Source organism: Salmo salar, chromosome 05 (genome assembly GCF_965601325.2).
Source record: "Salmo salar chromosome 05, fSalSal1, whole genome shotgun sequence".
In the NCBI taxonomy this organism is placed as follows: domain Eukaryota; kingdom Metazoa; phylum Chordata; class Actinopteri; order Salmoniformes; family Salmonidae; genus Salmo; species Salmo salar.
The window spans coordinates 73990001-74006477 of record NC_138295.1 but is presented as its reverse complement, the minus strand read 5'-3'; the positions used below and the strand labels follow the sequence as shown (position 1 = coordinate 74006477).

General features: G+C 43.6%; 2 protein-coding genes across 3 annotated transcripts in view; one reads left to right on the top strand and one right to left on the bottom strand.

The window, feature by feature from the left end:
• Positions 1–3804: 3804 nt before the first annotated feature.
• LOC106605828 (uncharacterized) lies at positions 3805–5186 on the bottom strand. 2 transcript variants are annotated; one of them, XM_014201795.3, is made up of 2 exons: positions 4979–5186; positions 3805–4601 (listed from the first exon to the last, which is right to left on the bottom strand). In XM_014201795.3, exon 2 carries the CDS (start codon positions 4436–4438, stop codon positions 4010–4012), a length of 429 nt encoding a protein of 142 aa, XP_014057270.3. In that variant the 5' UTR covers positions 4439–4601; positions 4979–5186; the 3' UTR covers positions 3805–4009. The 2 variants fall into 2 exon arrangements, with proteins under 2 accessions (XP_014057270.3, XP_014057269.3); XM_014201794.3 differs by having other exon boundaries at positions 3805–4606; positions 4979–5185.
• A 5998-nt stretch (positions 5187–11184) lies between these two features.
• The window catches only part of LOC106605819 (recoverin), a 9390-nt gene continuing 4097 nt past the window's right edge, over positions 11185–16477 (top strand). The window contains exons 1-2 of the mRNA XM_014201780.2: positions 11185–11263; positions 11534–12071. Of these exons, the coding sequence (XP_014057255.1) occupies positions 11691–12071 (381 nt within the window). The 5' untranslated portion in view covers positions 11185–11263; positions 11534–11690. The remainder of the gene's footprint in view (positions 11264–11533; positions 12072–16477) is intronic.

The following is a 16477-nucleotide window of genomic DNA, read 5'->3' as shown; positions in this document are numbered from 1 at the left end:
AGACCCCTTGTGAGACCATATGCTGGTGCGGTTGGCCCTGGGTTCCTCCTAATGCAAGACAATGCTAGACCTCATGTGGCTGGAGTGTGTCAGCAGTTCCTGCAAGAGGAAGGCATTGATGCTATGGACTGGCCCGCCCGTTCCCCAGACCTGAATCCAATTGAGCACATCTGGGACATCATGTCTCGCTCCATCCACCAACGCCACGTTGCACCACAGACTGTCCAGGAGTTGGCGGCTGTTTTAGTCCAGGTCTGGGAGGAGATCCCTCAGGAGACCATCCGCCACCTCATCAGGAGCATGCCCAGGTGTTGTAGGGAGGTCATACAGGCACGTGGAGGCCACACACACTACTGAGCCTCATTTTGACTTGTTTTAAGGACATTACATCAAAGTTGGATCAGCCTATAGTGTGGTTTTCCACTTTAATTTTGAGTGTGACTCCAAATCCAGACCTCCATGGGTTGATAAATTGGATTTCCATTGATTATTTTTGTGTGATTTTGTTGTCAGCACATTCAACTATATAAAGAAAAAAGTATTTAATAAGATTATTTCTTTCATTCAGATCTAGGATGTGTCGTTTAAGTGTTCCCTTTATTTTTTTGAGCAGTATATATACTGTATTCTATCCTATTCTACTGTGACTTAGTCAATGCCGCTCTGACATTTCTCGTCCATATATTTAAATATTCTTAATTCCCTTCCTTTACTTAGATTTGTTTGTATTGGGTATATGTTGTGAAATTGTTAGATATTGTTAGATATTACTGCACTGTACTGCACACTACACCCTCAATAACATCTGCTAAACACGTGTATGTGACCAATAACATTTGAATTCCCACCAGGACAAGAGAAATACCTATGTAAGAATGCTGTTCATCGACTACAGCTCAGCCTTCAACACCATAGTGCCCTTCAAGCTCATCACTAAGCTCAGGGCCCTGGGTCTGAACCACTCCCTGTGCAACTGGGTCCTGGACTTCCTGATGGGCCGACCCCAATTAGTGAAGGTAGGCAACTACACCTCTGACTTGCTGATCCTCAACACGGTGGGGGTGCATGCTCAGCCCGCTCCTGTACTCCCTGTTCACCCATGACTGCTTGGCCACGCACGTCTCCAACTCAATCATCAAGTTCTGTGATGATACAGCAATGGTAGGCCTGACTACCAACAACGGTGAGACAGGCCACAGGGAGGACGTGAGAGCCCTGGCGGAGTTATGCCAGGAAAATAACCTCAACGTCAACAAAACGAACGAGCTGATCGTGGACTACAGGAGACAGCAGCGAGAGCATGCCCCCATTCACATCGACGGGTCCTCAGTAGAGAGGGTCAAACGTTCCTTGGCGTGCACATCACAGACAACCTGAAATGGTCCCTTCAGACAGACAGTGTGATGAAGAAGGTGCAACCAACCTCAGGAGGTTGAAGAAATTTGTCTTGGCCTATTAGACCCTCACAAACTACAGATGCACCATTGAGAGCATGCTGTCGGACTGTATCACCACCTGGTACGGCAATTGCACCGTCCACAAAGCTGGGACCGAGAGACTGAGAAACTGCTTCTATCTCCAGGCCATCAGACTGTTAAATAGTCACCACTAGCCGGCTTCCGCCAAGCACCCAGGGCAGAACCTTATTCGCTGTTCTAGCCGGTTATCACCCGGTACTCTACCCTGCACCTTAGAGACTGCTGCCCTATGTACATAGAATCATTGGACACTATTCACTTTAATAATGTTAACATACTCTTTTACCCACTTTATATATACAGTACCAGTCAAAAGTTTGGACACACCTACTCATTTAAGGATTTTTCTTTATTTTTTACTATTTTCTACATCGTAGAATAATAGTGAAGACATCCAAACTATGAAATAACACATATGGACCAAACAAGTGATCTACAAATTGAAATATATTTTATATTTCAGATTTTTCAAAGGTGCCACCCTTTGCCTTGATGACAGCTTTGCACACTATTGGCATTCTCTCAAACAGCTTGATGAAGTACACACCTGGAATGCATTTCAATTAACAGGTGTGCATTGTTAAAAGTTAATTTGTGGAGTTTCTTTCCTTCCTAATGCGTTTGAGCCAATCAGTTGTGTTGTGACAAGGTAAGGGTGGTATACAGAAGATAGCCCTATTTGGTAAAAGACCAAGTCCATCTCAAGGCAAGCACAGCTCAAATAAGCAAAGAGAAATGACAGTCCATCATTACTTATAAGACATGAAGGTCAATCCGGAAAATTTCAAGAACTTTGAACGTTTTTTTCAAGTGCTGTCGCAAAAACCATCACGCGCTATGATGAAAGTGGCTCTCATGAGGACTACCACAGGAAAGGAAGACACAGAGTTACCTCTGCTGCAGAGGATAAGTTCATTAGAGTTACCACACTCAGAAATTGCAGCCCAAATAAATGCTTCACAGATCTCAAGTAACAGACACATCTCAACATCTGTAACAGACACATCAACAACTGTTCAGAGGAGACTGCATGAATCAGACCTTCATGGTCGAATTGCTGCAAAGAAACCACTAGTAACGGACACCAATAATAATAAGAGACTTGCTTGGGCCAAGAAACACGAGCAATGGACTTTAGACCGGTGGAAATCTGTCCTTTGGACTGATGAGTCCACATTTGAGATTTTTGGTTCCAACCGCCGTGTCATTGTGAGACGCAGAGTAGGTGAACAGATGATCTCTGCATGTGTAGTTCCCACCGAGAAGCATGGAGGAGGAGGTGTGATGTGTGGGGGTGCGTTGCTGGTGACACTGTCAGTGATTTATTTAGAATTCAAGGCACAATTAACCATCACGGCTATCACAGCATTCTGCAGCGATACGCCATCCCGTCTGGTTTGCGCTTAGTGGGACTATAATTTGTTTTTCAATAGGACAATGGTCCAACAGGCTGTGTAAGGGCTATTTGACCAAGAAGGAGAGTGATGGAGTGCTCTATCAGATGACCTGGCCTCCACAATCACCCAACCACATCCCAATTGAGACTGTTTGGGATGAGTTGGACTTCAGAGTAAAGGAAAAGCAGCTAACAAGTACTCAGAATATGTGGGAACTCCTTCAAGACTGTTGGAAAAGCATTCCAGGTGAAGCTGGTTGAGAGAATACCAATAGTGTGCAAAGCTGTCATCAAGGCAAAGGATGGCAACTTTGAAGAATCTGAAATATAAAATATATTTTTACTTGTTTAACACTTTTTTGGTTATTACATGAGTCCATATGTGTTATTTCATAGTTTTGATGTCTTCACAACTATTATACAATGTAGAAAAAAGTAAACATAAAGAAAATCTCTGGAATGAGTAGGTGTGTCCAAACTTTTGACTGGTACTGTATATAGTGTATTCTAATCATGTACAGTATATATATATTTCTTCTGGATTATTATTGCTAGGTATTACTACACTGTTGGAATTAGAAACACAAGCATTTCGCTGCACCTGCGATTACATCTGCAAATCTGTATATGCGACCAATAAACTTTGATTTGATTTGATAATGCAAATGTTATGCAATGTTTTACAAACGGTGGGCCTGTCTGACTAAATAGTGAAGAGTGACCATGTGAAAAGTAATCTACTTGCATCACATAGAAAATTGTGTTTTGTTTTCCACAGGAAACCTCTCATCGTCACACTTTCCTGTTGCATTCCACCCAGATTGAAGAGGGAGATTGAGAAAGATGAAGAGGAGGGAAAAGAGAGAAGAGATAAAGGTCTGTTTATGTGACACCAGAACAAGAGGGGAAGAATTGGCGTTTACACATGGAGCCAGAGATTGTCAAATATTTAATCTTCAAATTACTCAACCAAAATACATTTTTATGGTGTGGAACAAATTCATAACATACATATAAAACATGACTGTTCTTCCACTAATACTAAAGTGTGACAGTGTGCAACACAGCCCGACCACTACGTGCAATAATCATAACTTGAAAACGTATTTCTCTCATCCCCTCTTTTTACATTTTTTTACACAGTCACAGTTTTTATAACACTCCTCCCTCTCTCCCCTATGAGCACCACCTTCCCATCCTCCCTCTCCTCCCTCGTTATCTCTCTCCTCCTCTTCGTCAGGAAGCGAAAGCCCACCACACTGCCCACCACCCCAAAACTGATAGCCAGAACCACCAATCCCAGCCCCAGGAGGTGCGAGGTCCGGCCCCCGACCTGCACTGATTGGTCCCAGATACCCAGGGCAACCACGCTTAGGCCAATCAGAGTGCCCCAAACACCAAAGGCTAGCATGCAGGAGCCACAGGACAGTTCAGCGCCCCCGGTTATGACGGTGATGCCTGCTACGGAGACAACCCCTCCTGGTAGGGTCACCATCTCTGATTTGGAGTCATAGGTCACGGCGGTGGTGGCACCTGGGAGAGCAGAGGGATCCAGGGTGTCCATCTTTGTTGTTATCTTTTAGATGTCTCTTTCGTACTCCGTTAGTAGCTTCTGTACATATCTCTGTTACTCCTTTTGTATATTTCTCTTTGCTTTGTTGCTCTCTTGGCTTTGTGTCCTGTGTCCAGTCTTGTGTCCAGTCTCGTGTCCAGTCTTGTGTCCAGTCCTGGGCTACAAAGTAGTCAGTTAAAGCACATGGATGGAGGTGTGTTCATCTCGTCTGCAGTATATGTTTTACTTTTGAATGATATGATCGTGATGCAATATAATGAAATTGATCAGTGACAACAACCAGTAACAAACCAAGATATTACATAGACAAGATCACTCTTGTCTATGTAATGTGAGGATTTTTTTCTTTATTGCTTCAGGATATCTTCATATAGACGTATTTGTCTTTACAGTGTTTAAATCAGGCTTTAGAAGTCCCTAATCAATATCACATGACTCTACAGCTTTAACTCAAGCATGAAATAAATAGAGAAAAAACACTGCTTTAAAGAGAAAGAAAACTATATAATTTGAGAGAAAATAAATACTCACCTCAGTGGCTTCCTATCAATACTGGACCAAAGAGCACATTGGTTGGTTGATGTGTAAAATGTTGGTCTGTGGACGTCCTTTCCATTCATGAAAATCATTCGATTACTGAAGAGCCCAAATGTATGGGTTTTGTCATCTTCAGTAAAGGCCAAACTGTGTTGGCTTTCTCTGTGGGGAGATTCTCAAGAAATGGGAGCAGACGACTCATTGCTTGTCACCTTTATCATGTGACGCCTACAAAGACGGAGGCGGACGCAGTTGTTATGATTGTTGTTATCATTTGTTTGTTTCTGCTGTTCTCTGTATTCAGTAGGAAGGTCTCGTCTGTCATTAAGCCTCATTATGACCCATTAACTGGTATTTATCTAGGACCCCTTCCTTTTCCTCTCCCTCGTTCCCTCGCTCTCTCTCTGAAGGTTTGGGCTGTGTCCGACCAAGGCATTGTTTGGGTAGACTTAGAGTTTATGTTTTTTCTAGTTCTTAAAAGGTTTCCCTCTCCTTGTTTCCAATATCACTTCCTCTCTTTAAGTGCTCTTTCTGCACTATTCTACTGAAAATAAATCACATTAGCAATGGTGAATTTGACTGTGTTCATAAAAAGCCTCAGAATGTCTTTTTCCACTCCTGTGCTCATATATTTAGGTTTATAGCTCCTTATTTTGACCCTGAGGCAATGAGACTTTATAAGTACAGTAGTACTGTTTTTAACTGTATGGAATTTGCTTTTCAGTGTACTGCTTCTTGCGGTTTGCTACGGTCAGGAAATATATATCTACAGCCTGAATGTTGTTATCCATAAGGTACTGGGAGGTAATTTACCAATGCAGACCTGTGGAGGACACAGATGGAAATCACGGAGGTTCAGCCGTATTACCTATATGTGTCAGTAAGAACCCAGGATGATCCTCTTCCCACGCCACAGAATGAGGCTCCCGTCTGTCTGAAGACCAGAAGACATCCCTACCACAGACAGACTGACGTACTCACACGTTGACTCAATTAACTGCTTGTGTAACGGAGGGGTTTCCTGGCACGGTAGCTAGTACGACTGTTTACGAACAAACTCTGACATTCCCAGAAATGTGCCAATGTTGATCTGAAGCCATGAAGCACATATAATAATGCCATGTTTCCACCTGAGATTTCCCCCAGTGTTTTACCCAAAGGGCTCAGACTTGTATGATTCTATCTCCACGGACCGGCACCTGTGTCTCACTGGGCCATGGCATCGACGGTCCTGCTCTGAGTTGGGGCCAAGGCCTGGCCACTGATACTTTTCAGCCTTTGTTTCCATAACAATGGAAACAAATCAACTGTCTTGATCACCCAGAGGTTGTTGATTCTGCTCTTTACAAGTCATTGATAGTCTACTCCTGCCTTTTCACCCCAAGTCTTTAGTGTCACACTCCTGATGGAAAGAAAATAACACTACAGCCTACATTAAAATAAACACATGATGGCACACTGATGCTGGGTAGGTCTGAGGTGGAAATTCAGCATTAGAGCTGTCACTGTAAAAAAAAGAATCAGTAACTGTTAGTTTCAGCAGATGCCTTTACTATCACAAAAAGTGGTTATGTCCAGGTCAGGAATCTAACACTGGGCCTGTGGTTATGTCCAGGTCAGGAATCTAACACTGGACCTGTGGGTATGTCCAGGTCAGGAATCTAACACTGGGCCTGTGGGTATGTCCAGGTCAGGAATCTAACACTGGGCCTGTGGTTATGTCCAGGTCAGGAATCTAACACTGGGCCTGTGGTTATGTCCAGGTCAGGAATCAAACACTGGGCCTGTGGTTATGTCCAGGTCAGGAATCTAATACTAGGCCTGTGGGTACCTCCAGATCAGGAATCTAACACTGGGCCTGTGGGGAACTTCTATCTGGAGCTCAGAGATTACAGGTCAAAGGCCAGGGATTGTTTTTGTGAGGGGGGAGGGGTAGTAATTATCTGAGTGATGGGGGTGATGGTAATTGACTCAGACTGGAGCAGGGCGGGGCAGTGGTAATCCAATGAACAAGCTCACTGGGTATATTTATAGAGAAGAGAAAATCCTCTTTTGACAGAGTTAGATAGGAACAGGTGAGAATCAGATGTAAGGGTTAATTAGGACAGGAGAAAGAGGGATGGTTATAGATGGCCTTCAGTATAGGCATAGGAGGAACAAACACTGTCAACTCACACATCCACCTCAAAATAACAAAAGTTATCTCCAGCATACTGTTATTTTACCAACCTTTGTGATTATTGAAGTAGTTCGGGATCGTCCCAACCCAAATACATAAAAGGTTGTTCTACGAATGCATTTTATGTCCTTGTGACAATGTGTTTACATTTTGATAAAAACTCTCAGTTTAAACAGTTGGGTTACATACTGCTGTAACTAAACTAAACCATGGTAAAATGTCAATAGTGATGTGTTTTCATTCAAGTAAATTCATTGTTTTCTCTGAAAATCCCAATTTTGGAATGTCCCAAGTCATGTTTTTCTGACTTTAACCCAATTAACCCCAAAATTTCCCCAACTTTTCACCATCATTGTAAAGTCCTGGTTATTTTGATTCTTTGACAAAGTCATTTCTGAAGATTATTATTTATTTAATGTGATTAATGAGTAAGCATGGTGTTTACAACGCTACAGTTGGACTCCTGTTGTTACCTATTTGTGACATAGTGGCTGTGTGGGTTCATTGTAAGTCATTTTGGACAATTCCTTACCTTATTACTTATAGTACAGGCACAAATAAATGTGTGAGGAGGAAAGGGGGTAGGAGAAAGACACAAACTACACTACCACAAGAAAAATTGAGACAGAGATGGGGGTCCAGGTGGGTAGGAGGTAGTAAAGTGGGGTACATGTTCCTATCGCAGACAAAACAAAGACAGACAGAGTGGGGAAAGAGACAATAATGGCTCATTTCCAACAAGGATTTGCCTCAGTGTTTTCCCAAAAGGCTCAGACTTTTCTGTTCCACTTACGCAGGCTGTCACCCATGTCTCACTGGGCCATGGCTCGGGCGGAGTTGCTCTAATTTGGAGGCAAGGCCCTGGGTACTTTAAATCTGGCTCGCATTTACATAACAATGGCTAACTGTGAACTTTAACACCTTCTCACAAAGCAACAGTCTTGAATGATACAGAGGTTGTTAATTATAGTCTTAATTGTCAAGTTACCTCGATAACTCCTCAAACCTGATTTGTAGTATAGGACTCTGATGGAAACACAACAACACTAGAGCTGACATTAACATAAAACACTGATGGTCCACTGGTGTGAGGGTAAGTCTCAATGGAAAAGCACCATAAGGGACTTACAGGGCATTACAGAAATACTTCTGTCAAAACAAACACTTAAAGAGGGAGAAGGGAAGGACATGTTAAGAGATTTACAGTGGCAGTCAAAAGTTTGGACACACCTACTCATTCCAGGGTTTTTCTTTATTTGACTATTTTCTACATTGTAGAATAATAGTGAAGACATCAACAACTGTGAAATAACACATATGGAATAATGTAGTAACCAAAAAAGTGTTAAACAAATTAAAATATATGTTATATTTAAGATTATTCAAAGTTGCCACCCTTTGCCTTGATGACAGCTTTGCACACTTTTGGCATTCTCTCAACCAGCTTCATGACGTAGTCACCTGGAATGCATTTCAATTAACAGGTGTGTCTTGTTAAAAGTTAATTTGTGGAATTTCTTTCCTTCTTAATGCGTTGGAGCTAATCAGTTGTGTTGTGACAAGGTAGGGGTGGTATACAGAAGATAAAAGACCAAGTCCAAATGATGGCAAGAACAGCTCAAATAAGCAAAGAGAAATGACAGTCTATCATTACTTTAAGACATGAAGGTTAGTCAATACAGAACATTTCAAGTGCAGTTGGAAAAAAAACATCAAACGCTATGATGAAACTGGCTCTCATGAGGACCGCCACAGGAAAGAAAGACCCAGAGTTACCTCTGCTGCAGAGGACAAGTTCATTAGATTTACGAGCCTCAGAAATTGCAGCCCAAATAAATGCTTCACAGAATTCAAGTAACAGACACATCTCAACATCAACTCAGAGGAGACTGCGTGAATCAGGCCTTCATGGTCGAATTGCTGTAAAGAAACCACTACTAAAGGACATTAGACCGATGGAAATCTGTCCTTTGGTCTGATGAGTCCAAATTTGTGATTTTTGGTTCCAACCGCTGTGTCTTTGTGAGACGCGGAGTAGGTGAACGGATGATCTCCGCATGTGTGGTTCCCACCGTGAAGCATGGAGGAGGAGGTGTGATGGTGCTTTGCTGGTGACACTGTCTGTGATTTATTTAGAATTCAAGGCACACTTAACCAGCATGGCTACCACAGCATTCTTCAGCGATACGCCTTCACATCTGGTTTACGCTTAGTGGGACTATAATTTGTTTTTCAACAGGACCACCTCCAGGCTGTGTAAGGGCTATTTGACCAAGAAGGAGAGTGATGGAGTGCTGTATCAGATGACCTGGCCTCCACAATCACCCGACCTCAACCCAATAGAGATGGTTTGGGATGAGTTGGACCGCAAAGTGAAGGAAAAGCAGACAACAAGTGCTCAGCATCTGTGGGAACTCCTTCAAGACAGTTGGAAAAGCATTTCAGATGAAGCTGGTTGAGAGAATGCAAAGCGTGGGTACTTTGAAGAATCTGAAATATAAAATATATTTAGATTTGTTCAACACTTTTTTGGTTACTACATGATTCCATATGTGTTATTTCATACTTTTGATGTCTTCACTATTATTCTACAATGTAGGAAATTGTAGAAATAAAGAAAAACCCTTGAATGAGTAGTGGTGACCAAACTTTTGACTGGTACTATATGTTTACACTTACTGTAGAGACAAAACAAAGGCATGATGAGAGACAAGCCAGAGAGAGGATAAACATCTAGGAGCCGAGCTTTCTGGAAAAGCATGTGCAGGATGGAGAGAAAGAGACAAGGTGGAGGAGACAGAGAGGGGACAAAAGAGGGAAGGGGACAAGGTGGAAGTGACAGAGAGGGAACAGAAGGGAAGGAGACAAGGTGGAGGAGAGGAATGAGAGAAGGGGTACAGAGGGGAAGGATGAGGGGACAGAATAAAACAAGTGAAGCGGACAGGAGCAGGGAGGAGATGGATAGAATGGAGTAGCAGAGAACGAAAGGACCAGAGGTGAAGGAGGAAAGAGGACAGAGACAGAGGGGTGAAGGAGGAAAGGGGACAGAGACAGAAAGGTGAAGGATGGAAAGGGACAGAAACGGGGTAAAGGAGGAAAGGGGACAGAGACAGAGAGGTGAAGGAGGGAAGGAGGCAGAAACAGAGAGGTGAAGGAGGGAAGGGGACAGAGACGGGGTAAAGGAGGGAAGGGGACAGAGACGGGGTAAAGGAGGGAAGGGGACAGAGACGGGGTAAAGGAGGGAAGGGGACAGAGACGGGGTGAAGGAGGAAAGGAGGCAGAGACAGAGAGGTGAAGGAAGGAAGTGGCCAGGGGCAGCTGAACTTCCTATAAAAGGCCTGTACAGATGGCTGTTTTAGAATTAGGAGGACCTGCTCAGCTAAACCCATTTAAGTGTCTTTACTAGAACATACAGACCCAAAACCTTAATCAACTACCACTTACTTTAATTGTCTTAAAATAGAGAATAGTAATTTACTAGTGTGACCAATCAGACTTGTGTCCTCCACCATGATGCTTGAAACTGGTGTGAGACTTATTTTTTGCTTTACATAATAGACTAGAACTGGCTCAGACAACTTCAGTTTTTGCTCAACAGATGAATATAGCACTCATTGTTACAACTAACAATCATATACAGTGTCTGTATTGGGTCTATGGTCCAGTCTTTCTCCTGGCTAGGTCATGTGGTAACCAAGCAAAGACAAATTCTCACTTGAAGTCTCGTACCTAACTTGTACTTTCAAGAAAATCCTGCATTGATTTTTATTGGGTTTAAGTTACGTACACGTATCTAAAGTTAGGATTTGGCTCTTATTGAGAAATTAAATGTCTAATGATAGCAGGGCCTTGGTCGACACACAGACCAGACAAGAAGAGAGATGGTTTGGCAAAAGAGAATATGGAAACTAAAGTTAATTTGAGTGAAAAGCTCAGCCACCTTAAATCCTGAATTAACTGAATTAACCCAGTCGCCAAAGATAGCAGTCTAATTCCACCCCCCTCCTTCCCTACTCCATCTATCTATCTACGTCACCCATCAGAATGACATCAGTCCATCCCTAACACATCACTTCATACTCTCTCTACTGCTGACACAGGTAAGTCATGTCTCTTTGCTCTGCCTCCCTCTCTGTTCTTTCTCCCTGATAGTGAAGGCTTTTGTTGATGGCTGTTTTAGAATTAGGAGGACCTGCTCAGCTAAACCCATTTAAGTGTCTTTACTAGAACATACAGACCCAAAACCTTAATCAACTACCACTTACTACCACTTACTTTGTTCCTAGTGGTACACTGGGTAACACTTCAGTCATTGTAGAGATCTGATTGTGCTGTGCTTGTTGGACAATATCTATTTGTAACTATTTCAGGAATCTTTTGAACTGGACAGCTGAGTCAACGTAAGGAAAGGAAGATCCACAGTAACAGAGGATTTTACCCAAACAAAAGACAGATCAGTGACTCAAAAAGGCATTACTTCAGAGAGCCTTCGACAATAACCGAGAGATCCCAGTACAGGCTAATAAGATGGGGAATGCCAAGAGCAGTGCTATTTCCAAGGAGATCCTGGAGGACCTGAAGCTCAACACCAAGTTCACGGAGAACGAATTGTGCCAGTGGTACGAGAACTTCCAGAAGCAGTGTCCCACTGGACGCATCTCGCCAGAGGAGTTCGAGACGATCTACGCGCGCTTCTTCCCCGATAGCGAAGCCAAGACCTACGCTCAGCATGTGTTCCGTTCATTTGACACCAACGAGGACGGCACTCTGGACTTCAAGGAATACATCATTGCACTGCACATGACCTCCAGTGGGAAGACGACGAGGAAGCTGGAGTGGGCCTTCTCACTGTTCGACGTGGACAAGAACGGATACATCACCAAGACAGAAGTGGAAGTCATCTGCCAGGTGAGTGATCAAGGAAGGATTAGAACATTGAACTATTAAGGGGCAAGAGAAGATATCCAACCCCGAACCACTCGGTAGGAGAACCTTCTTACAGCAACAATCAATGATGATCATTTTGAAGATGGGACAAGGGGAAATTGTGGATATAGGCATACAAAGGAGCAGATGTTTCTACCATTTACAGTATGTGGCATGGGAAAAGTGGGTCACCTCCAAATTGACAAAAGAAAATAGCCATAACATTTTTTGGGGCTTTTTTATGAGAACAAATTATGGAGTTCTGGGAATATGGCTTTTCTTAAATGTAGGTCCTGTCTATATATTGTATATCATCAGTCAATGAGTCAATCAGTCAATTGTCAAAAATGACCTTATTTTCCTTGGTATGTAGGTCCCATTGGAGGCTGCTGAGGGGAGGACAGCTCATAATAATCAAATCAAACTTTAATTGTCAAATGCATCGAATACAACAGGTGTAGACCTTACCGTGAAATGCTTACTTACAAGCCCTTAACCAACAATGCAGTTCAAGAAAGAGTTAAGAAAATATTTACCAAATAAACTAAAGTAAAAAATAATAAAAAGTAACACAATAAAATAACAATAACGAGGCTATATACAGGGGTTACCGGTACCGAGTCAATGTGCGGGGATACAGGTTAGTCGAGGTCATTTTTACATGTAGGTAGGAGTGGCTGGAAAGGAGTTAAAGGAATGGCATCAAACACATGGAAACCATGTGTTTAATGTATTTGATACCATTCCACCCAGTCCGCTCCAGCCATTACCACGAGCCCGTCCTCCTCAATTAAGGTGCCACCAACCTCCTGCTGTAGGTTCCAGTCCTAATCATCAATTAGCTAATGTAGAGCTCTTGCCCATTTCAGCCACCCAATCCTTCCTGATAATCCACAAGATTAATGATTTAGCATCCAGAAAATGTAGGCTACTGTACTTACTGTGGTCCCCATGCTTCTGTGCTTATTCAGGGCCTAAAGTATGTAGTCTGTAGATAATCAACTAACAAAGTAACACACATAACCAATTATGGCTGCGTTTAGACAAGCAGCCCAATTCAGATATTTTTTCCACTAATTGGTATTTTGACCAATCAGATCAGCTCTGAAAAAGAGCCGACGTGAAAAGATCTGATGTGATTGGTCAAAAGACCAATTAGTGTAAAAAGGTTATAATTGGGCTGCCTGTGTGAACACAGCCCATGTTGCCTACAACAGGGTTTCTCAACTTAACCCACTGTATGCAGTTTATTTTTTTTGTTTACCAATTACTCCCATTAACAAGGATTAGTTGAATTGGCAGACCACCATTTGTCTTAATATAGTAATTCTAAAGTAGTTTACTCTCAACGTCATTTATCTCATTGGTTCTAAGGGGATAAATTAATTAGTATCTTAGGCAGCGTTTACACAGGCAGCCTAATTCTGATCTTTTTCACACTAATTTGTATTTTGACCAAACGCATCAGATCTTTTCACAGCAGATCTTTTTCAGAGCTGATTTGATTGGTCGAAAGACCAATTAGTGTGTAAACGCAGCCTAAGTGATGCCGAGCTGGAGTGAAATCCAGCATGCCTAGTGGGTGCCCTGTCCCAGGATCAATGTTGAGCAACACTGGCCAAGACCAACAGTCATTTCTATCAGCCTTTTTCTATCCCAGCTGAAACCTTTAGGGCGGAGTCAACCAACGTAACACATGGAGACTATAGATTTTAGAGGTGTCTGGTTGAGGTTGATATTGTGATGGCATCTCTTTCGGTGTTGATACACCTATTAGCTCCGAAATGTGAACATGGGTATAGTGGGGGAAAAAATAGGTGGTTAAATAGCCAGTCACTGTGAAAAAAGTAACACTTCTATACTTCAATGCATTTTTCCCCAAACGGTGGACAAACTGTTGTGCAAAAAAAACATATTTACTTGCGTTTACATCCCACTACACTACTGTAGATAGATAAGTAGAAGTGTAGGAGTGGCTGTGAGAACTGTGCAGGAAGCATCTTAATTAACAATAATCTTAATCATCAAATCTGTCCAGGCTGTGGGTTTAGACTGAGAGACAGGGACCGGGCAGGCCAGGCTGTGGGTTTAGACTGAGAGACAGGGACCGGGCAGGCCAGGCTGTGGGTTTAGACTGAGAGACAGGGACCGGGCAGGCCAGGCTGTGGGTTTAGACTGAGAGACAGGGACCGGGCAGGCCAGGCTGTGGGTTTAGACTGAGAGACAGGGACCGGGCAGGCCAGGCTGTGGGTTTAGACTGAGAGACAGGGACCGGGCAGGCCAGGCTGTGGGTTTAGACTGAGAGACAGGGACCGGGCAGGCCAGGCTGTGGGTTTAGACTGAGAGACAGGGACCGGGCAGGCCAGGCTGTGGGTTTAGACTGAGAGACAGGGACCGGGCAGGCCAGGCCAGGCTGTGGGTTTAGACTGAGAGACAGGGACCGGGCAGGCCAGGCTGTGGGTTTAGACTGAGAGACAGGGACTGGGCAGGCCAGGCTGTGGGTTTAGACTGAGAGACAGGGACTGGGCAGGCCAGGCTCATGGGCAAAGTGGGAGGGATGGGGAGGTAAATAGTGTCCAGTACCTTTGCCCTGAGATGAGCCTGTCTCTGTCTGTCTTTCTGTCTGTCCCTGGCAGATTGCCAATGGGCATGTATAGCACCACCTCTCCCCAGTGTTACTGTACCGTACTGGCACCAAAATGTGTTTATTCTCCATCAAGATTATAGTTGTCAGGGCAACGGGGAACTGGCTGTACTATATAGGTTGTACTGAATAGCCTGCCAAGCCAACCCCCCTCTGGTAAAAGTTGGCTTTAGGCACAGATCTAGGATCATTTCACCCAATCCCAATCTAGGATTAGGCCTAGTGGGTAAAACACTAAATTAACCTTAGGAAATACTCAGCCTAAACCAGGGAGGGAGGGAGGGAGGGAGGGAGGGAGGGAGGGAGAAAAGGAGGAGGACATCTTGGTGTTTGGCCTATGGCCTGGGTCTTGGCGATAATCCACGTTAATCTGGGTGTTTTAAGTGTGAGAGATGAGTGGTTCCTGTCTCTATGTGGGTCACAGCTTTAAGGCCTGATTCTAAAGTTACACTCAGATGGCCCCTGATTGACTATTGACTTTATAGAGGATCATTTACACCATAGGTCTAGAATCAGTTATTACAGTGGATTTATTCGATTTTGATTGTCATTGCAAAATCACCTAATTTTGAAATAGCACTTGATTGGCCAAATAGCCCATGATATGTGTGTAATACATACTGCAAGTCATTCCTTTATGCAGGTGTCATCACCTGCCCTACAAACCAAAAGAGCAGTAACTGCATGCTTTATCACCTGGACAAATATTCTGCCTCCACTGTGTTGTGTTTTGGAGGAAATGGGGGGGGGGTCATATTTGCAGTAACTGGAAAAAGTTACTGTGAAACAAAGGACAGAAAGCAGTAACAACAATCACTCAAGTCAGTTACTGCTTTTTACCTTGGCTTCACTGAGCTTTGGGCTGCGGTTACTACTACAGTATATGACACTGTATGACATATACAAATACACTACATAGCCAAAAGTATGTGGACACGTGCTCGTCGAACATCTCATTCCAAGATCATGGCGTTGGACCCCTCTTTGCTGCTATAACAGCCTCCACTCTTCAGGGAAGGCTTTCAACTAGATGTTGGAAAATTGCTGCTGGGACTTGCTTTCATTCAGCCACAAGAGCATTTGTGAGGTCGGGCACTGATGTTGGTGTTCGATGGGGTTGAGGTCAGGGCTCTGTGCAGACCAGTCAATTTCTTCCACACCGATCTTGACAAAACATTTCTGATGGACCTCGCTTTGTGCACGGGGGCATTGCTGTGCTGAAACAGGAAAAGGCCTTCCCCAAACTGTTGCCACAAAGTTGGAAGCACAGAATCATCTAGAATGTAATTGTATGCTGTAGAATTAAGATTTCCCTTCACTGGAACTAAGGGGCTCGAACCATGAAAAATAGCCCCAGACCATTATTCCTCCTCCACCAAACTTTACAGTTGGCACTATGCATTCGAGCAGGTAGTGTTCTCCTAGCATCCACTAAACCCAGATTCTTCCATCAGACTGCCAGATGGTGAAGCGTGGTTCATCACTCCAGAGAACGCGTTTCCACCTCTCCAGAGTCCAATGGCAGCGAGCTTTACACCACTCCAGCTGATGCTTGGCATTGCGCATGGGAATCTTATGCTTGTATGCGGCTGCATGGCCATGGAAACCCATTTCATGAAGCTTCCGACAAACGTTGCTTCCAGAGGCAGTTTTGAACTCAGTAGTGAGTGTTGCAACTGAGGGCAGAAGATTTTTACGCGCTATGTGCTTCAGCACTAGACGGTCCCGTTCTGTGAGCTTGTGT

Coding starts and splice junctions, on each gene's coding strand:
- LOC106605828 (XM_014201795.3), bottom strand. CDS start 4,438: ATGGACACCCTGGATCCCTCTGCTCTCCCAGGTGCCACCACCGCCGTG.